Source organism: Metopolophium dirhodum, chromosome 2, assembly GCF_019925205.1.
Source record: "Metopolophium dirhodum isolate CAU chromosome 2, ASM1992520v1, whole genome shotgun sequence".
Taxonomy (NCBI): domain Eukaryota; kingdom Metazoa; phylum Arthropoda; class Insecta; order Hemiptera; family Aphididae; genus Metopolophium; species Metopolophium dirhodum.
The window spans coordinates 10,434,560-10,458,598 of NC_083561.1; the positions used below are offsets into that span (position 1 = coordinate 10,434,560).

At 28.8% G+C, this 24,039-nt stretch overlaps 1 protein-coding gene across 4 annotated transcripts; it reads left to right on the plus strand.

Moving 5' to 3' along the window:
- The first annotated feature begins 2,040 nt into the window (after positions 1-2,040).
- On the plus strand, positions 2,041-23,733 carry LOC132939006 (uncharacterized). Of its 4 annotated transcripts, none has more exons than XM_061006000.1 (11): positions 2,041-2,221; positions 2,886-2,915; positions 4,132-4,161; positions 5,252-5,307; positions 5,392-5,411; positions 5,505-5,545; positions 7,045-7,239; positions 7,416-7,535; positions 7,790-23,161; positions 23,270-23,439; positions 23,584-23,733. In XM_061006000.1, exons 1-10 carry the CDS (start codon positions 2,168-2,170, stop codon positions 23,342-23,344), a joined length of 15,993 nt encoding a protein of 5,330 aa, XP_060861983.1. In that variant the 5' UTR covers positions 2,041-2,167; the 3' UTR covers positions 23,345-23,439; positions 23,584-23,733. The 4 variants fall into 4 exon arrangements, with proteins under 4 accessions (XP_060861983.1, XP_060861984.1, XP_060861985.1 ...); XM_061006001.1 differs by having other exon boundaries at positions 5,252-5,302; positions 5,392-5,412; positions 5,507-5,545; XM_061006002.1 differs by lacking the exon at positions 7,416-7,535.
- Positions 23,734-24,039: the final 306 nt, after the last annotated feature.

Here is a 24,039-nt window from a genome sequence, read left to right on the forward strand (position 1 = left end):
CTCCTAAGTCCTAACGTTACAGATAACTAAATTAGACGCGAGCCGGAAAAATAATTCTCTAACCCAAGGCCTTTCATAATATAAACCTATATTCTAGTGTTACGTCGATGACACCAGATCTATATTATATAATTACCTATCTACCACGTTCGATATTATAATATTTACTGTTATATGACAACCATATTTGTCATCATGCGTAAGTTGGTAGCTACCTATGTAAATACAATGTTTGATTTTTTTGTTGACAATTATTCAGTGTCATTTGACGGGATGCATTTTTTGTCTGTTCATATTTCCAACTACCTACAAACCGTTGGTTGTGTAATAATGATATTGCATACGCTGGTACCTTATACACATAGGTATACTTTACAGGATGATTCGAATAACACCGAAAAAAGTCTCTATTTAAAAAAATAGGTACCTAGGTGTTCACTTTTCTCAAAATTGTCTTTTTGGATAAACGAAACAGATTCTTACACGATTGCATTACCCAGTTTTATATTGTTCTCTCACGTTTATCAGTTATATTTGTTTGTAGAATCATTTTTATGCATCAATAGTGCAATACCTATATTATATACGTATATAATATAAATCTATAATATTGGTTATAGTAATGTTCATGAAATTGTTTAATCTGATGCGCATGAACATTCGTACGTAAAATTACCAGCTGTAAATATTGAAACATGACAGCTTTTTTTTTATAAATAATTTATTTTGTAGACAAGATGAGTGGAGTTGCAACTTGTGGGTGGTAGTCGGCAGACTTGGGTAGTATTTTCCGAATACTTTTTAAATACTTTTTTTGAAAGTACCTATTCAATACGGTATTTTGAACACTTTTTACCAGTATTCGGAATACTTTTTTTCTTATATAGGTATATACTGTTATACATTACTAATTATTACTTATTAAATAGGTATATTAATTTGAATATAATTTATAACTAATAGGTAGCCAGATAGGTGTGTATCTCCCGGGCAGCTGTAATGCAAATCGCGGTTCTCTCCTCTCTCGATAATACAAAAAAAAAAAGATAGGTGTCTATTATCGAGATTATAATAATGTTCATTTATAAACACAGAATTGAAAAAATATTTTTGCTATTAAAATTTAAATCTACTAAAAAAAAGTATTCGAAAAATATTTGGAATACTTTTTGAGACAAGTATTCCAAATACTTAGGAATATTATTATCAGAAAGTATTCGAATACATATCTTATGAATACTTTTTTTAACTATTTGGAATATGTATTTAAAATACTTTTAAAAAGTATTTTAAAAAGTATTTTACCCAAGTCTGGTAGCTACTTCTCGACATATTTCATGAAACCTAATTTGTGATAACTGATAAGCACCCCTACTGCTCATCCATACTTTAAAGTTTGAATAGTTAATAATAATAAAAATTAATATAGTACCTATAATACTTACTACTTAGTACTTACCTAAATACCTACTAGCCACTAGGTACTTACTAAATAATAATTGCAGTGTACCAACCAACATCGATATTTGTAGAAAAGTGTTCTGATTCCGGATATGAAATAAAATTATAAGTTACTGTTTTATAAAAAAAAAACAGTAGGTATATAAAGGTAGGTTATCAAATTACAGTTTATATAGGTAGTGTGGACGTGTTGTCACCAACAAACTTAATAGGGCAAAATAGAATGTTAAAACCGTAGATATGCATTTTAAATTTCCCACGAAGAAAATATACTATCTAAAATATGACAGCTTATCGCTTTTCTGATAATCTACACCCTTGACCCTGTATAAGGTACCTTTAGTTGCCTACATAATATTATTATCCCACCGTTACCAAAATGTGTTACGATAATACATGTTGTATGTAACCATTCTATATTGTACATGTAAACCTATCTAAATAGTATGCATTGTTGTTGTCTTTTAATGTATGTATTTTTAATATTGACGTTTATATATAGTTTATCGCAAGTAGTATAGGTACCTAGCGAAGGTAATGCATACTAGCTGTGACATCAAATCAGTGTCAAGTCTTTGATGCGAACAATTGTGCAAACAACGAACTACCGTCACCGCGTTTCGGTATGCTGTAAGTCTACTTCTTACTTCTATGAACGATCTGTATTGGTTTTAATTTTTAAATATAACCAACAATAAACGAAAAAATGCGAATATGGACCATTATATTATATACCATCATTATAATATATCAGAACCACGTAAGTAAAGACCTTTTTTCGGATATTTCTGCCCAGACATTTTTCCCCAGAGAATATAAGCATACTGTTATGCAATTGGTCAAAATATTATATAAATTGAAAATCAGAGTAAATAATATTGTTAAAATTAAAATTAAAAATATTATCTTTTGAAGACTTTCTATGTGATTACCCGAATGTTTGGATTGTTTAAATTATCGGAGTGTTAGAATTTTTAATGCCATAAACTGTTCATTCACATCAAATCAAGAAAATCAAATAGCAATATTATAGAATATTCTAAAATCACCTTTTACGAAAGTTATTTGTACGTCCAATTCTTAGTTAAATGTTATAACTTATAACACATATTATATTCCAATTATGTGGTTGAAATTTGGATGGAGTGTTTGTAGGTACGAGTTGTATAGAATAATTTCTATGCATCTTATATTTTCCATTCACTTAATTTGAATCGAAAAAACCCAATATAAATTTGTTCCATTTGGAGACTTTTTTCATTTTCAAGTTGAAAATGTCCATGGTTGAGAGGGGGGGGGATATCCAGCCGGAAAAAAATATCAATATGATGGAAATATCCTGGCGGGAATGTCTTTCTTCCATAATGCACACAATTATTGCCTGTTATATAATAAGTGTAATGTGTACATTTTTTATTGCGCAGGTATACCACACAGCCCCGGTGGGCAAATCGGTGAGTACTTATTATTGCTTAAGATATATTTTCAAAATAAATCACTAATTTGGAAGTTACGTATTATTGATTATTAATACTATATTATGCATTAGCTATAATCTTCATGTAAACATACCATTGATTAATTAAAGCTGTAATATTAATCGATGTAAATATTAAATACCATGTCTTATATATTGTGAGTGATGGAGCTTTATACCTATAGGTAGGTTCAAGTTAGACTTGAGTTTATTTAATTTTAACACATACGATTAGTATAGGTACCTACCCATTATCTACCTATATAAAGTTATTAAATTCAAAAGATGTAATATAATATACAATATACATCGTACCATATTTGTTAATAAATACAATAGTTGAACTTGATTAAAGTGTAAAACTGTATACCTACCTAGTGGCAGAGTCGTGCCATAGGGGGGGGGGGGGCTGGGAGGGGAAAAAGGGCTTTTAATTTACGTGTAAAATTGCCATATTATAATTTATTTGGCTATTCAAAGATTCAGTAATATACCTATACTTAAAATAAATATCCCCCTTAAATATAAATAACCTTCACCCAATGGCCCAATTTATATTATAATTATATTTTATATTTTATACTTTATACACACAATGACATTTTAAAATGTAATTTTTTGACAAAAACGAATTTAACTGTTATACCTACTAATGTAGTAAAATAAATTACTGTAATCACAATAATATTATCATCAAATATACTTAGTATTATTATCATAAGCGTAATTAGGGGGGGGGGGCTTCAGTGGGCTTCAGCCCCCTCAAAATTTCTTAAGCCCCCATACATTCTATTAATAATTTACTTATTAAAAAAAATGCTAGGGCTGAAGTTTTAAGGTCTAGTTACGCCTATGGCTATTATAGGCCGTATTTTATATTAAATATGATACATATAACAATTTTATAACATACATTCATACAACATACTTACATATCTACCTACGTAAAAATAATATTTTTAAATTTAATTTGAAAGAAAGTTAATAGTTTTAATAGGTATATGAAAATATGTAAGAATAAAGTCTTATGAAATAAGGTAGTTTTGTTCGCAACTTATTGACTGAAACAAATTATGTATCAAGCTACATCACTTATTATATTATGTACCAACTCTTATGTTATTTTGAAACAATGAGAATTGAGTTTACTAATATTACATAAAATATAATATTCTTATTGTTTTGATTTTTAGGGAAGTGCTAAAAAAGGTGAATTGAAAACGGTAATATACCACATGTTATACATTTTTTTTAAATTATTACTGGTTATAATTAATTTGATAGGGTTTAGAATAATAAACGTAAAAAAATTCCATGAATTTTCAGTGATTTAAAACGTTTAGATAATTACAGATAACCACTGATAGAGAATAATAATAGGTTTCAGTTTTAGATAGTTGAAATAGTCCTAGGTGGCTAGGCGAAACCACTACAATTCGTATACTTACTTTAAGTGCATTTTTTTTCGTTTTTCAGTTCAATTAAATATGAGTGATAACACCCTTCCCATTACCCAATATTCAGTAAGTTGACACACAAAAAATGAAAACACACACGTCTTTGTAAAATCAATGCATACATCGCTTCATTCAGGATCTAATAAATAGAATTATTCCTATGTAGTAAGTTGATTAGTGATTACTGCTTTTAGGTAAGGTTTGGCATCAAAAAAAATCATAGATTCACAGCTGTTAAAATAATAGAATGAGTTTCAAAAATTGAATTAATCAATACATCTATTATATTCTCTGGTATTGCAACTACACCAACTTGCCTGAGAAAGTATTACAATGCTTTTAAAAAAACCAAATATGCTCTAAAAAACTTTTTATTTACTGAATTTTTCCTAATTTAGATTTTTGATTACATATTTATATACAACTACTTATGTAGGCAAAATAGAATATAATTTATTTTATATCATTACGAAATTTTGTCGACCAAATGCGGGAAATACCATTATATTAACTCATGTAAGATTACGAATTTGAATTAATGCCATCAGTTCCAATGCACTTGCATTTGAACAATTACTTCGAATAATAAATATAAACAACCAGAAACCTTAAAATATGCAAAATAAAATTTGGAATTTACATTTCCTAGTTTCCTACATTCCAAATATGATTTTAATTTGACTCTGCTATTTATTGATTTATCAAAAAACAAAAAAAAACATAATAAATAATTAGATGACATTCACAATGTAAATCGTTTGATACGATTAGATTATAAACCATTTCTTACTCAATAAATTATAGTAAAATATAACACATATTATAATAAATTAAAAAATTAATATTTTTTTTTCAGAAATTCGGTAAAATTGCAGACCAAATAATTAACCCAAAATGGACATTAATTGTAAAGTATAGATTTTATTTTAATAAATAAACTAAATAGTATATATAATTTTTTTTATATAATTTGATTTTTAATATTATGTTATTCAGGATCCAGATTCAAAAAAAAAGGTAAGGTGATTTCACTAGGTAGAAAAAACTTGTAATTCTTATTTCAACATAATAAGAATTTTAAACATTTACAATAATTTAAAATGTTATTCAGAAAAATGATTCCGACCCATCCAATAACACGGTAAACGAGGTAAGGCAATTTCAATCAATAAAAACTTTATTATTTTTTAATATTTGTAATAATATGATAGATTATAATTGTATTTTCTCTATTGTTCTTTTTTAAACTCGATTTTCTCCCGGAGAGATTGAAGTTAACAGTTTATGAGAACTGTACTTGTCACATGGGCATAATTCAAAATCATAATGTTTTTGTTTTAAATTTTGAACTATCTATACTGAGTTTTTCAAAATAAAAACAATAAATTAAGAAGTTTTATAATGAACTACCCTAATATGGCGGCTTTGCCCGTGTGCAGTTTTGTTATTGTTGCAAATTCTAAATAGTATAATATACGCTAATCAGGTGTATCTCGGTTTGAGTGTATTTCAGTTTTAGTGTACCTCAGTTCACGGACAAATCGGCGTTAGTGTACCAAGCTTTGTAATATAATTCGACCTAGATGGGCTACCGCAAGTCAAAGATAGGATTTAGCAGTTCGAATATTATTTAAGAGGACGCCATGTGAGAACCCGCATGTGTTGTCTCCGTCTTACAAACGCGTAACATACCAAATTTACGCTCAGAAATTCAAGTTTTATGCTGTTAGCTTAAAAATTAGAGTGAATCGACCCATTATGAAACTTGATGGTAAGAACATTATCTGTGTTTTGGAAGTTTTTTTTACCATAATTCAGTTTTTCAGTGAGTTATAGCGTGTATAATAAATGTAAATTAAAAATGCTCATAACTCACTTAAAAACTGAATTATCGTAGAAAAGCTTCCCAACAAAACATAGATAATCTTCTTACCATCAAGTTTCATAATAGATCGATTCAATCTATTTTTTAAGCTAACGGCATAAAACTTGATTTTTCTGAGCGTAAAGTTGATATGTTACGTGTTTGTAAGACGGAGCAACTCATGCGGGTGTGGCATCCTCTTAATGTGGTCTAAACTTCTTACCCTCTAAACTTTTCAGACATCTCTAAAAACAATCTCTGAGATTTTCATCAAATTCAATTTTGCAATTTTTGAGTATACAAGCATACATACATTTGGTTTTTATGATATAGTTTCTTTATTCAAGGCCATAAGCACGACAATTTGATACATGCTTGTATCTGATTTGCCCGAGTAACCAATTGAAACCATTTATAAACCAAAAAAAAGTTCCAATTTACACCGTGAATCTCAAAATTTATGTTTGACCACATCTTTAAAAAGCAAATATCGGAAAATTCTTTCTTATTACACAACTAGAGAACTAGAAGAATTACTATTCCAAATTTCAGGTTCGTGCGTTTTGTAGTTTTTGTGATGTAACGATGAGTGAGTGAGTGAGTGTTATTTAGATTTTATATAAATAGATAGATATAAAATATGGGAAGAATTCAATTTTTATAAACCACCGATCTATTAAAACATTATACTATAAAACTGTCTAAATTATGATTATAAAACACATTGTTTGTGTTCCAAAAACAAGGAGAATTTCATTAGGAAATATTTTATTGTAATGTTTTAGAAAGATGAAAACCAAACACAACCAAATACACCAAATACACAAAATAATGATGGCAATAGAATACCTAAGATAAACAATAAAAGAAAGCGTAAGAAATCAAATAATAAAAGAAACAGTAATAAAAGAAAACAAAATAATAAAAGACGTAATGGAAGACACAGATGGTACAAAATGGTTACAGTGGACTATTTACTAGTAAGCAAACTAATATTTTTTTATTAAAATTGAAAATATTTTTTATATTCCTTAATGTTCATTAAATATATGAGAATACAGAAAATTCCTTTTTAACATTTCTCTATTCTGAAAACCAGTATTCCAACTTAGACTAGAATAGCATTAGTTAGTAAGTAATTAGACATTTTGGTAAGGGTGATTTACCAGAATATAGAAATCATGAAGATGAACAGAACATTGTACTGATATGGGGCGATGGCGATGAACGAAAAATTGAATTGAATGAACATGTTGACGCACTATCAATGAAAAATGTAAGATTTATTTCGAAACTTAATAGACCTAAAGAGTAAATATCACCAAAATACATATTTATATTGTAGATACAATATTATTTTGAAATTATAAGTAAGTACATAATGTGTGCACCAATTAGGAATATAATAATATTATAGTTATACAAATTAAAACTACAAAAACAGTTAAATATTTTACAATTACATTAAAATAAAAAATTAATTTTTTAGATGGATATACCATATCTAACTTTATTTAAAATATGTTTCAGTTAAATAATAACCAACTAATACGGAAAAAAAGAGATTACAATAATACATTTCAACTTCAAAATAAATTACAAACCAAAAATTTTAAACAGGAAGATTTGACAGAAAATGAAAAAGATAAATTAAATATTGAAGCAAATGCAAAGGATCGTAGCCAAGACGTAGAAAGACAAAATAAAAAGAAGAATATTAATAAAATCATCGAAAAATCAAGGGACCCCAACAGTATTGATAAGGAATTAAGTTTAATTGACAATTTAGAGGACGATGAAAATATCTACAGTAATAGTATTGAAAATAGCAATGAAAGCATGAAATTTTTAAATTTAAAAAACTCAAATAAAAATAAATTTCAACACTTTGTAAGGCGACCAAACCATGCACAAAAATTAGGTAAAACTTCAGGAAAGAATTATAGTGAAACGGAAAGTTTGCCTCTGAAAACTGTAAAACAAAAGCCTAACAATTTAAACAACATACCAACAATATCAAAATATGAACCAGAATTTACCCCTAAAGGAAACGCTGACACTGCCACAGACATTCCTGAATTCAATGAAATTGATTCAATGATGGGTGAATTAGATAGTCAAAATAATGAATTATATTCATCTTCATTAGAAACAAAAATGGAAATTCCAAATTACAGCGATATTGAAGATAATAAAGAAAGCGACATTTTAAACAATAAAAGACATCCTGTAAAATCTAAATCAAAAAAGAAAAGAAAAAAACAGCCAGATAAAAATAAAAAACTCCAAAATAGAATAAAACAAAAAATAGGTAAACCATTAGCATCAAATAATATTAACGAAAAAGGGTCACATCAGAAGACTATTAAACCAAACTTACCAAGCACAAATGATATACTGATAATATCGTACGATGAACCAGAAATGAAGACGAAAGTAAACTCCGACATTGCCGAAAACAACCCAGAACCTGATGAAATTGATAATATAATGGATGCAATGAACTCGAATTCCGATGAAAATCTAGATGATCAGAACAATAGTTCATATCCATCGTCATTAGAAACAAAACAGGAAATTCCAAATTACAGCGATATTGAAGATATTAAAGAACATGATATTTTAAACAATATAAAACATCCGTTAAAACCAAAATCAAAAAGTTCGGGAAAAAAGCAGTCAGATGATAATGATAAACTGCCAAAAACAATAAAACGAAAACTAACTCCACCCTTGGAATTAAATAATAATCACGAAAAAGGATCTCCACAGAAATCTCTTAAGCCACTCGCACTAAATTTAAACGAAATACCAAGAAAATCAAATGATGTACCAAATCTTACCACAGGAGGAAATAATGATAAAGTAACAAACACCCCAGGACCTGATGAAATTGATAATATAATGGATGCAATGAACTCGAATTCCGATGAAAAGCTAGATGATCAGAACAATAGTTCATATCCATCGTCATTAGAAACAAAACAGGAAATTCCAAATTACAGCGATATCGAAGATTTTAAAGAACATGATATTTTAAACAATATAAAACATCCGTTAAAACCTAAATCAAAGAAGTCAGGAAAAAAGCAGTCAGATGATAATGATAAACTGCCAAAAACAATAAAACAAAAATTAACTCAACCATTGGAATTAAATAAAAATAACGAAAAAGAATCTCCACGGAAATCTCTTAGGCCACTCGCACCAAATTTAAACGAAATACCAAGAAAATCAAATGATGTACCAAATCTTACCACAGGAGGAAATAATGATAAAGTAACAAACACCCCAGGACCTGATGAAATTGATAATATAATGGATGCAATGAACTCGAATTCCGATGAAAAGCTAGATGATCAGAACAATAGTTCATATCCATCGTCATTAGAAACAAAACAGGAAATTCCAAATTACAGCGATATCGAAGATTTTAAAGAACAAGATATTTTAAACAATATAAAACATCCGTTAAAACCTAAATCAAAGAAGTCAGGAAAAAAGCAGTCAGATGATAATGATGAACTGCCAAAAACAATAAAACAAAAACTAACTCCACCCTTGGAATTAAATAATAATCACGAAAAAGGATCTCCACAGAAATCTCTTAAGCCACTCGCACTAAATTTAAACGAAATACCAAGAAAATCAAATGATGTACCAAATCTTACCACAGGAGGAAATAATGATAAAGTAACAAACACCCCAGGACCTGATGAAATTGATAATATAATGGATGCAATGAACTCGAATTCCGATGAAAAGCTAGATGATCAGAACAATAGTTCAAATCCATCGTCATTAGAAACAAAACAGGAAATTCCAAATTACAGCGATATCGAAGATTTTAAAGAACATGATATTTTAAACAATATAAAACATCCGTTAAAACCAAAATCAAAAAGTTCGGGAAAAAAGCAGTCAGATGATAATGATAAACAGCTAAAAACAATAAAACAAAAACTAACTCCACCCTTGGAATTAAATAATAATCACGAAAAAGGATCTCCACAGAAATCTCTTAAGCCACTCGCACTAAATTTAAACGAAATACCAAGAAAATCAAATGATGTACCAAATCTTACCACAGGAGGAAATAATGATAAAGTAACAAACACCCCAGGACCTGATGAAATTGATAATATAATGGATGCAATGAACTCGAATTCCGATGAAAAGCTAGATGATCAGAACAATAGTTCATATCCATCGTCATTAGAAACAAAACAGGAAATTCCAAATTACAGCGATATTGAAGATATTAAAGAACATGATATTTTAAACAATATAAAACATCCGTTAAAACCAAAATCAAAAAGTTCGGGAAAAAAGCAGTCAGATGATAATGATAAACAGCTAAAAACAAAAAAACAAAAACTAACTCCATCCTTGGAATTAAATAATAATAACGAAAAAGGATCTCCACAGAAATCTCTTAAGCCACTCGCACTAAATTTAAACGAAATACCAAGAAAATCAAATGATGTACCAAATCTTACCACAGGAGGAAATAATGATAAAGTAACAAACACCCCAGGACCTGATGAAATTGATAATATAATGGATGCAATGAACTCGAATTCCGATGAAAAGCTAGATGATCAGAACAATAGTTCAAATCCATCGTCATTAGAAACAAAACAGGAAATTCCAAATTACAGCGATATCGAAGATTTTAAAGAACAAGATATTTTAAACAATATAAAACATCCGTTAAAACCTAAATCAAAGAAGTCAGGAAAAAAGCAGTCAGATGATAATGATGAACTGCCAAAAACAATAAAACAAAAACTAACTCCACCCTTGGAATTAAATAATAATCACGAAAAAGGATCTCCACAGAAATCTCTTAAGCCACTCGCACTAAATTTAAACGAAATACCAAGAAAATCAAATGATGTACCAAATCTTACCACAGGAGGAAATAATGATAAAGTAACAAACACCCCAGGACCTGATGAAATTGATAATATAATGGATGCAATGAACTCGAATTCCGATGAAAAGCTAGATGATCAGAACAATAGTTCAAATCCATCGTCATTAGAAACAAAACAGGAAATTCCAAATTACAGCGATATCGAAGATTTTAAAGAACATGATATTTTAAACAATATAAAACATCCGTTAAAACCAAAATCAAAAAGTTCGGGAAAAAAGCAGTCAGATGATAATGATAAACAGCTAAAAAATATAAAACAAAAACTAACTCCACCCTTGGAATTAAATAATAATCACGAAAAAGGATCTCCACAGAAATCTCTTAAGCCACTCGCACTAAATTTAAACGAAATACCAAGAAAATCAAATGATGTACCAAATCTTACCACAGGAGGAAATAATGATAAAGTAACAAACACCACAGGACCTGATGAAATTGATAATATAATGGATGCAATGAACTCGAATTCCGATGAAAAGCTAGATGATCAGAACAATAGTTCAAATCCATCGTCATTAGAAACAAAACAGGAAATTCCAAATTACAGCGATATCGAAGATTTTAAAGAACATGATATTTTAAACAATATAAAACATCCGTTAAAACCAAAATCAAAAAGTTCGGGAAAAAAGCAGTCAGATGATAATGATAAACAGCTAAAAACAATAAAACAAAAACTAACTCCACCCTTGGAATTAAATAATAATCACGAAAAAGGATCTCCACAGAAATCTCTTAAGCCACTCGCACTAAATTTAAACGAAATACCAAGAAAATCAAATGATGTACCAAATCTTACCACAGGAGGAAATAATGATAAAGTAACAAACACCCCAGGACCTGATGAAATTGATAATATAATGGATGCAATGAACTCGAATTCCGATGAAAAGCTAGATGATCAGAACAATAGTTCAAATCCATCGTCATTAGAAACAAAACAAGAAATTCCAAATTACAGCGATATCGAAGATTTTAAAGAACATGATATTTTAAACAATATAAAACATCCGTTAAAACCTAAATCAAAGAAGTCGGGAAAAAAGCAGTCAGATGATAATGATAAACTGCCAAAAACAATAAAACAAAAACTAACTCCACCCTTGGAATTAAATAATAATCACGAAAAAGGATCTCCACAGAAATCTCTTAAGCCACTCGCACTAAATTTAAACGAAATACCAAGAAAATCAAATGATGTACCAAATCTTACCACAGAAGGAAATTATGATAAAGTAACAAACATTCCAGAACCTGATGAAATTGATAATATAATGGATGCAATGAACTCGAATTCCGATGAAAAGCTAGATGATCAGAACAATAGTTCAAATCCATCGTCATTAGAAACAAAACAGGAAATTCCAAATTACAGCGATATTAAAGATCATGATATTTTTAAAAAGTTAGAATATCGATTACAACCTACATCAAAAACGCTGTCAAATAACAATGAAAAATTTCCAAATAAACATAAAATAAATATAGGTACACAATTAAAACCAAATAATATTGTAGCAAAAGATTCGTTTCAGAATTATAATATTACTCCTAATGTCAAATTATACAATGAAACTGACGCATGTTCAAATGGCGATTTATTGGCCAGTACAGGTAGAGAAAAATTGCCTAAAACAGATATTGATGATATAGCTATTATTCCAGAGAAAATATATGATAACAGTTCAAGAAATTCAAATGTCAATAAATTTAAATCTGAACCTCCAAATGACGACTATAAACTAATTGTAGAGAAGAATAAGCCCGGGACAAAATCACATCTTATTTCAAATGCAAAATTAAAAACTCCTCATTTGATTGAAGAAATTATTCAAACTACAAACAAAACACCAACAAATTGCAATACCTTACCATTAATGGATATTCATGCTAATGATATTGACACAATAGACATTTCAAAAGATTACAACAATTTGGGAAGCATGACAATGGAGGATTCTGATGTTGAAAAAACCAAAGATAAATCACCTAACAGAAAAAATGAACAAAATCACGTCTTAAAGAAAAAAAAAAAAATAAATCCTAAAATAAATAACAATAAATTTCAACCAGAAATAGCTGAGTATGCTAAATCATCGAATTACAAAGATAAAACACCAGGTGACCAATTAGAGATAATTAATAATGTTTCAAACAAAAATCCAAGAGAAGAAAAACTGAATGATAAGACAAGTTCTAGGATGCCAATGCCGGACTCCAACGTCAGACAACCAACAAATACAGCTTTCAATAATAATATTTTTCATAACGTAACTCAACCAAACCCTTTTGAATCAAAAACTGGGAAACCTATATCCTTTGAAGATACTATTAAAGGTAAAAGTGTCAATATACCGACTCCAGGTATTACAAAACCCGAGGAAAGAATTTCTAATAATATACCTAGTAATTACAAGACAATTAAACCTGAGCTAGCTACTAGTATTGGTGCACTGAGTTTTTCTGATGAAGAGCCAGATGATTTATTGGCGTTAATTATAGATCATTCATATGAGAAAGTCAATGAAGAAAAACCAAGTGATAAATCCATTTCAAGTTCATTTGAAGAATTATTAAAAAGCCCCATAGATAAAGATTGCTTACTATTACCTTCAATAAATGTTGATGATATAAATGTTACACCGATAGAAAAACATGACAAGAATTTACCAAGTTCAAAAGACGATAAAACTGAATTTTCCATTCCATGTGACCACAATAGTCAAAAGATTTTAGAAAAAAAGAAATCTTTGGAAAATTTAAGCCCCAATTCAAAAACAATAATCAAAACACCACATATTACGGAAGAACCTACTTTAAATAAACATGATAAACCAAATATTCATAGTAAAACCCCATCTATAGATAATCCTGATAAAGATGTCGAATTTTTAGACATTTCGGACGATTACAACAACTTGGGTGATATGACAATGGAAGATTCGGATTTAAAAAAAACTGAAGATAAATCACCTAATAAAAAAACAAAACATGATAACAGTATAACGGAAAAGAATAAACCGATTCGCGAAATGAATTACAAGAAAGTAAAACCAGAGGTATCTGATAGTATTGGTGCACTGAACTTCTCTGGTGAAAATCCAGATGATAAATTGGCCCTTTTTAATGATAATTCATATGAAAAAGTCAATGAAGAAAAACCAAGTGATAAATCAATTGTATTAGTGCCGACGACGGATAAAATTCCAAAGCCTGAAAAACGATTATCAACTGATGAAACTTTCGATAAGAACAGTGATAGTATTCTTAATAAAGTACCCCAAACAAATCCCTTTGAATCAAAACCTGGGATACCTATATCCGATGATGATGCTCTTAATGGTAAAAGTAATTTTATTCCTATTCCGAGTATTTCAAAAAACGATGAAGGTACTTCTAATAATTCACCTGGAATTCAAAAAATAATTGATCTAGTCGATAATTCAGTTTCAAGTTCAATTGAAGAAATATTAAAAAGCCCCATAGATAAAGATGGCTTACTATTACCTTCAATAAATGTTGATGATATAAATGTTACACCGATAGAAAAACATGACAAGAATTTACCAAGTTCAAAAGACGATAAAACTGAATTTTCCATTCCATGTGACCACAATAGTCAAAAGATTTTAGAAAAAAAGAAATCTTTGGAAAATTTAAGCCCCAATTCAAAAACAATAATCAAAACACCACATATTACGGAAGAACCTACTTTAAATAAACATGATAAACCAAATATTCATAGTAAAACCCCATCTATAGATAATCCTGATAAAGATGTCGAATTTTTAGACATTTCGGACGATTACAACAACTTGGGTGATATGACAATGGAAGATTCGGATTTAAAAAAAACTGAAGATAAATCACCTAATAAAAAAACAAAACATGATAACAGTATAACGGAAAAGAATAAATCGATTCCCGATATGAATTACAAGAAAGTTAAACCAGAGGTAGCTGAAAGTATTGGTTCACTGAATTTCTCTGATGAAAAGCCAGATGATAAATTGGCATTTATTGATGATCATTTATATAAAAAGGCCAATGATATAAAACCAATTGATAAACCAATTGTTTTAGAGCCGACGAAGGATAAAATTCCAAAGCCTGAAAAACGATTATCAACTGATGAAACTTTCGATAAGAATAGTTATAAGGACAGTGATAGTATTCTCCATAAAGTATCCCAAACAAAACCCTTTGAATCAAAACCTGGGAAACCTATATCCGATGATGATGCTCTTAATGGTAAAAATAATTTTATTCCTATTCCGAGTATTTCAAAAAACGATGAAGGTACTTCTAATAATTCACCTGGAATTCAAAAAATAATTGATCTAGTCGATAATTCAGTTTCAAGTTCAATTGAAGAAATATTAAAAAGCCCCATAGATAAAGATGGCTTACTATTACCTTCAATAAATGTTGATGATATAAATGTTACACCGATAGAAAAACATGACAAGAATTTACCAAGTTCAAAAGACGATAAAACTGAATTTTCCATTCCATGTGACCACAATAGTCAAAAGATTTTAGAAAAAAAGAAATCTTTGGAAAATTTAAGCCCCAATTCAAAAACAATAATCAAAACACCACATATTACGGAAGGACCTACTTTAAATAAACATGATAAACCAAATATTCATAGTAAAACCCCATCTATAGATAATCCTGATAAAGATGTCGAATTTTTAGACATTTCGGACGATTACAACAACTTGGGTGGTATGACAATGGAAGATTCGGATTTAAAAAAAACTGAAGATAAATCACCTAATAAAAAAACAAAACATGATAACAGTATAACGGAAAAGAATAAATCGATTCCCGATATGAATTACAAGAAAGTTAAACCAGAGGTATCTGATAGTATTGGTGCACTGAACTTCTCTGGTGAAAATCCAGATGATAAATTGGCCCTTTTTAATGATAATTCATATGAAAAAGTCAATGAAGAAAAACCAAGTGATAAATCAATTGTATTAGTGCCGACGACGGATAAAATTCCAAAGCCTGAAAAACGATTATCAACTGATGAAACTTTCGATAAGAACAGTGATAGTATTCTTAATAAAGTACCCCAAACAAATCCCTTTGAATCAAAACCTGGGAAACCTATATCCGATGATGATGCTCTTAATGGTAAAAGTAATTTTATTCCTATTCCGAGTATTTCAAAAAACGATGAAGGTACTTCTAATAATTCACCTGGAATTCAAAAAATAATTGATCTAGTCGATAATTCAGTTTCAAGTTCAATTGAAGAAATATTAAAAAGCCCCATAGATAAAGATGGCTTACTATTACCTTCAATAAATGTTGATGATATAAATGTTACACCGATAGAAAAACATGACAAGAATTTACCAAGTTCAAAAGACGATAAAACTGAATTTTCCATTCCATGTGACCACAATAGTCAAAAGATTTTAGAAAAAAAGAAATCTTTGGAAAATTTAAGCCCCAATTCAAAAACAATAATCAAAACACCACATATTACGGAAGAACCTACTTTAAATAAACATGATAAACCAAATATTTATAGTAAAACCCCATCTATAGATAATCCTGATAAAGATGTCGAATTTTTAGACATTTCGGACGATTACAACAACTTGGGTGATATGACAATGGAAGATTCGGATTTAAAAAAAACTGAAGATAAATCACCTAATAAAAAAACAAAACATGATAACAGTATAACGGAAAAGAATAAATCGATTCCCGATATGAATTACAAGAAAGTTAAACCAGAGGTAGCTGAAAGTATTGGTTCACTGAATTTCTCTGATGAAAAGCCAGATGATAAATTGGCATTCATTGATGATCATTTATATAAAAAGGCCAATGATATAAAACCAATTGATAAACCAATTGTTTTAGAGCCGACGAAAGATAAAATTCCAAAGCCTGAAAAACGATTATCAACTGATGAAACTTTCGATAAGAATAGTTATAAGGACAGTGATAGTATTCTCCATAAAGTATCCCAAACAAAACCCTTTGAATCAAAACCTGGGAAACCTATATCCGATGATGATGCTCTTAATGGTAAAAGTAATTTTATTCCTATTCCGAGTATTTCAAAAAACGATGAAGGTATTTCTAATAATTCACCTGGAATTCAAAAAATAATTGATCTAGTCGATAATTCAGTTTCAAGTTCAATTGAAGAAATATTAAAAAAGCCCATAGATAAAGATGGCTTACTATTACCTTCAATAAATGTTGATGATATAAATGTTACACCGATAGAAAAACATGACAAGAATTTACCAAGTTCAAAAGACGATAAAACTGAATTTTCCATTCCATGTGACCACAATAGTCAAAAGATTTTAGAAAAAAAGAAATCTTTGGAAAATTTAAGCCCCAATTCAAAAACAATAATCAAAACACCACATATTACGGAAGGACCTACTTTAAATAAACATGATAAACCAAATATTCATAGTAAAACCCCATCTATAGATAATCCTGATAAAGATGTCGAATTTTTAGACATTTCGGACGATTACAACAACTTGGGTGGTATGACAATGGAAGATTCGGATTTGAAAAAAACTGAAGATAAATCACCTAATAAAAAAACAAAACATGATAACAGTATAACGGAAAAGAATAAATCGATTCCCGATATGAATTACAAGAAAGTTAAACCAGAGGTATCTGATAGTATTGGTGCACTGAACTTCTCTGGTGAAAATCCAGATGATAAATTGGCCCTTTTTAATGATAATTCATATGAAAAAGTCAATGAAGAAAAACCAAGTGATAAATCAATTGTATTAGTGCCGACGACGGATAAAATTCCAAAGCCTGAAAAACGATTATCAACTGATGAAACTTTCGATAAGAACAGTGATAGTATTCTTAATAAAGTACCCCAAACAAATCCCTTTGAATCAAAACCTGGGAAACCTATATCCGATGATGATGCTCTTAATGGTAAAAGTAATTTTATTCCTATTCCGAGTATTTCAAAAAACGATGAAGGTACTTCTAATAATTCACCTGGAATTCAAAAAATAATTGATCTAGTCGATAATTCAGTTTCAAGTTCAATTGAAGAAATATTAAAAAGCCCCATAGATAAAGATGGCTTACTATTACCTTCAATAAATGTTGATGATATAAATGTTACACCGATAGAAAAACATGACAAGAATTTACCAAGTTCAAAAGACGATAAAACTGAATTTTCCATTCCATGTGACCACAATAGTCAAAAGATTTTAGAAAAAAAGAAATCTTTGGAAAATTTAACCCCCAATTCAAAAACAATAATCAAAACACCACATATTACGGAAGAACCTACTTTAAATAAACATGATAAACCAAATATTCATAGTAAAACCCCATCTATAGATAATCCTGATAAAGATGTCGAATTTTTAGACATTTCGGACGATTACAACAACTTGGGTGATATGACAATGGAAGATTCGGATTTAAAAAAAACTGAAGATAAATCACCTAATAAAAAAACAAAACATGATAACAGTATAACGGAAAAGAATAAATCGATTCCCGATATGAATTACAAGAAAGTTAAACCAGAGGTAGCTGAAAGTATTGGTTCACTGAATTTCTCTGATGAAAAGCCAGATGATAAATTGGCATTCATTGATGATCATTTATATAAAAAGGCCAATGATATAAAACCAATTGATAAACCAATTGTTTTAGAGCCGACGAAGGATAAAATTCCAAAGCCTGAAAAACGATTATCAACTGATGAAACTTTCGATAAGAATAGTTATAAGGACAGTGATAGTATTCTCCATAAAGTATCCCAAACAAAACCCTTTGAATCAAAACCTGGGAAACCTATATCCGATGATGATGCTCTTAATGGTAAAAGTAATTTTATTCCTATTCCGAGTATTTCAAAAAACGATGAAGGTATTTCTAATAATTCACCTGGAATTCAAAAAATAATTGATCTAGTCGATAATTCAGTTTCAAGTTCAATTGAAGAATTATTAAAAACCCCCATAGATAAAGATGGCTTACTATTACCTTCAATAAATGTTGATGATATAAATGTTACACCGATAGAAAAACATGACAAGAATTTACCAAGTTCAAAATACGATAAAACTAAATTGTCCATTCCATGTGACCACAATAGTCAAAAGATTTTAGAAAAAAAGAAATCTTTGGAAAATTTAAGCCCCAATTCAAAAACAATAATCAAAACACCACATATTACGGAAGAACCTACTTCAAATAAACATGATAAACCAAATATTCATAGTAAAACCCCATCTATAGATAATCCTGATAAAGATGTCGAATTTTTAGACATTTCGGACGATTACAACAACTTGGGTGATATGACAATGGAAGATTCGGATTTAAAAAAAACTGAAGATAAATCACCTAATAAAAAAACAAAACATGATAACAGTATAACGGAAAAGAATAAATCGATTCCCGATATAAATTACAAGAAAGTTAAACCAGAGGTAGCTGAAAGTATTGGTTCACTGAATTTCTCTGATGAAAAGCCAGATGATAAATTGGCATTCATTGATGATCATTTATATGAAAAGGCCAATGATATAAAACCAATTGATAAACCAATTGTTTTAGAGCCGACGAAGGATAAAATTCCAAAGCATGAAAAACGATTATCAACTGATGAAACTTTCGATAAGAATAGTAATAAGGACAGTGATAGTATTCTTCATAAAGTACCCCAAACAAAACCCTTAGAATCAAAAACTGGGAAACCTATATCCAATGATGATGCTCTTAATGGTAAAAGTAATTTTTTTCCTATTCCGAGTATTTCAAAAAACGATGAAGGTACTTCTAATAATTCACCTGGAATTCAAAAAATAATTGATCTAGTCGATAATTCAGTTTCAAGTTCAATTGAAGAATTATTAAAAACCCCCATAGATAAAGATGGCTTACTATTACCTTCAATAAATGTTGATGATATAAATGTTACACCGATAGAAAAACATGACAAGAATTTTCCAAGTTCAAAATACGATAAAACTGAATTTTCCATTCCATGTGACCACAATAGTCAAAAGATTTTAGAAAAAAAGAAATCTTTGGAAAATTTAAGCCCCAATTCAAAAACAATAATCAAAACACCACATATTACGGAAGAACCTACTTTAAATAAACATGATAAACCAAATATTCATAGTAAAACCCCATCTATAGATAATCCTGATAAAGATGTCGAATTTTTAGACATTTCGGATGATTACAACAACTTGGGTGGTATGACAATGGAAGATTCGGATTTAAAAAAAACTGAAGATAAATCACCTAATAAAAAAACAAAACATGATAACAGTATAACGGAAAAGAATAAATCGATTCCCGATATGAATTACAAGAAAGTTAAACCAGAGGTAGCTGAAAGTATTGGTTCACTGAATTTCTCTGATGAAAAGCCAGATGATAAATTGGCAGTCATTGATGATCATTTATATAAAAAGGCCAATGATATAAAACCAGTTGATAAATCAATTGTTTTAGAGCCGACGAAGGATAAAATTCCAAAGCCTGAAAAACGATTATCAACTGATGAAACTTTCGATAAGAATAGTGATAGTATTCTTAATAAAGTACCCCAAACAAAACCCTTTGAATCAAAAACTGGGAAACCTTTATCCGATGATGATGCTCTTAATAGTAAAAGTAATTTTATTCCTATTCCGAGTGTTTTGAAAGACGACGAGATTTCTGATATAAATAAAACTGAAGTTAAATTACCAAATAGAATTTTAACACAGAAAAAAACAGCTAAAAATATATTATCATCTACCAATGTACATGAAAAGATTTTTCCAGGAAATTTATCAAATTCTGGCCAATATGGTTTTAAACCAATTTCACTGAACTCCAAAATTTCTAATCTTGATGAACATATTTTAATAACTAATAAAGACGAACATTCGTCGGTTTTAAGTGCAATTGATAAACATAATAATAGTTTATTAGATGACGATGAAGAAATGAATCTTAGTTGTGAAACCGAGCCCATTGTGGATAATTCCAAGTATTTATCAGAAAACCATAAGAAAAATATTCCTGTTAATCAAATTAAACAACAAAATAATGAATTTCGGCGAACACCGGCCAACATGAAACACACCAAGAATGAAACCCTTAAAGAAATTGTGAAAACTGAAGTAAATAATGATAATCCAAAAGTTAATACACATGACGGGTTTGATAACAATTATTATGATTCAAACCACATTGATAAATTACCTAAAATAATTAATGAAAATAGTAACATATATAATCACCCATCAACTATAGTTACTTCCGAAGTTATTTCACCTATTATGTCAGATTATAATTTACTGAATGAAGATGATAATCCATACGGTTACATGTTACCCAAGTTTCGCACAAAATATATTGAGGGTGGTAATTCAAATAATTTATGGGAAATAGTTCCACCAAAAAAAAATAACGATTTCAGTATACATAAGGAATCTGATAATTATAATAATGAAATAAATCAATCCGTTGATTATACTAAGAATAATATAATTTCTAGTCGTGTTAATAATGATAAGAAAACTATATCAGAAACTGAAACTGTCAAACATAGTTATGACGATAAAGAAAATACTGATATTCACAATAAAATGTATGATGATTTCATTAAGAAAATGTCAGAACAATTGTTTAAAAAAATCGATAATATTGATGACAAAATTTCTAAATTGGATAAATTATCTAACAATAGTTCTTACATAACACAAAGTTACAGTTTAAGATCTGATGATCCTGGTACAAAAAATATTATACTTATGAAAGATTTACCTATCAATAAACCAAAAAATAAAATAGAAGAGCCTGACTCAGAGCTAGATTCAAAAATAAATAAATCAGTAGAAAGTCATGAAACAATGATAAGTTATAAAAGTAATGAAGATAATGTAATCGAAGAATCTACAAAACCAAGTAAAGATAAACATAAGAAACATAAGAGGCACAATAAAAAACATAAAAAGCATTCAAAACATGACAGGCATAAAAAGAAGAAAAGTCATAAGAAAAATGATAAAAATGATAGTTATAATGATGATGAGGATGATGATGATGATGATGTTGATGACAGGCATAAAAAATATAAAATTCATAGGAAAAATGATAAAAAGGATGATGATGACAAACATAAAAAAAATAAAAGTCACAAAAAAAATGAAATGATTGATAGTAATGTTGATGATGATGATGATGATGATGATGATAATAGGGTTAACAAGAAAAGTCTTAAGAAAAATTATATTAATGATGATGATATCAAAGTTTTACGAAATAAAAAAACTGATAATAAAAAGAAAAAAAAGATAAAAGACAACATATTACTACATGAAAGCAATGAAGTCAATAAAAGTTGTAGTCTTCAAATGAATAGTGAAGATGATGATTCTGTAAAAGGTTTAAAAATTAAAAGTAAATCAAAAAATTCCAAAAAAACTAATTCAACTAAAAGAAAAAAATCGTCACCAAAAAAAAAGTCAAAACATATGAAACATTCCAAATATATCAAATATAAAAATAAAGAGATTCCTGTAGATGTCAGTGATGAAGATTCAAGTTCAAATAAAAAAAATTATAATTTTGAAGAATTCAATGTAAAAACTAGTCGTATTAATAATGAAAATAATGTACCAAAAGAGAAAACGCATAAACATAAAATGCGTAAACATAAAAAGCATAAGAAACCTTTAAAAACTAGTAAAACTTACAAATATAAAGAAATCCCCGTAGATAACGAAGATTTAATTTCAGATGAAAATAATGTTAATTTAGAAGAAACCTATAATATAAACATTACTAATGATGATAATGCGTTGAAACAGAAAAGGCTTAGACATAAAAGACTTAAAAAAATGAAGAATATTGATATTAATATTGTAAAAGACACTGACAATCAAGTTCTAAATAAAGATACTGATACGGTGAGACTCGTTTTTTAATTCCGATGGGGCTGAATTTCCTTTGTGTACTTATTCAAAACAATCTGATAAGACAAATACATAAATACTAATCATGGTTTTCTTTTTCAGAGGCATGGATATCAATTTTACACTTTTTATCCACAATACCGATACACAAATCCATTTGCAAGACTTTTTTACTAACCCATAATACGTACGATAATACTTTATACTAAATGATAATAACTTGGAAAAATACCTTGTTATTATTGTTCTATAAGTAAACAGTTTTAACGCAGGTAAATTATATTAAACATCTTTATTAGGTAGTTTTATTATTTATACATATTACATAATATATACAGGTTACGTTCTGAAATTGTTGGACAGTGAAAATACCTATTTATTTTTTGCATCTCTATATTTAAACTTTTTTTTTCTAGGTACCTATACTTTAAATACTAACCAAATTTATAAACTGCGACTGAATTATTATCAATGAACACGTTTCTACATCTGGATTTCAAAACATATATAGTTAATAAAATATAAATAATATAATACATAGAAATATATTATATTCTTTTGAATAATTACGTTTACTTATTTTATCATTTAAGATTTGAATAACTATTAATTCAATATTAATATATTATTAAACTATTATTTAGCAATTTAAATAAAAAATGTTTAAGCAAGTTATAACTTATAAGTATGTAATGAATTACAGTTTAAATACGCTCATAATTTATTTTTAAATTTAAATATATTAACTATAGATCGATTCACATTAATATTAAAATTTAAAGCTAATACAACACAAATCTAGCTAGTTCCTTTGAACGCAAATGGATACAACGTATTCGTGTGTGTCAAATTCTCTCGACAGGTGTATAATA

Bases quoted from the DNA above. Each gene is read 5' to 3' on its own strand.
- LOC132939006 (XM_061006000.1), top strand. From the start codon at position 2,168: ATGCGAATATGGACCATTATATTATATACCATCATTATAATATATCAG. The intron at 5,308-5,391 runs GTATAGATTTTA...TATGTTATTCAG, and splicing joins AAATGGACATTAATTGTAAA to GATCCAGATTCAAAAAAAAA. The intron at 23,162-23,269 runs GTGAGACTCGTT...TTTCTTTTTCAG, and splicing joins TAAATAAAGATACTGATACG to AGGCATGGATATCAATTTTA.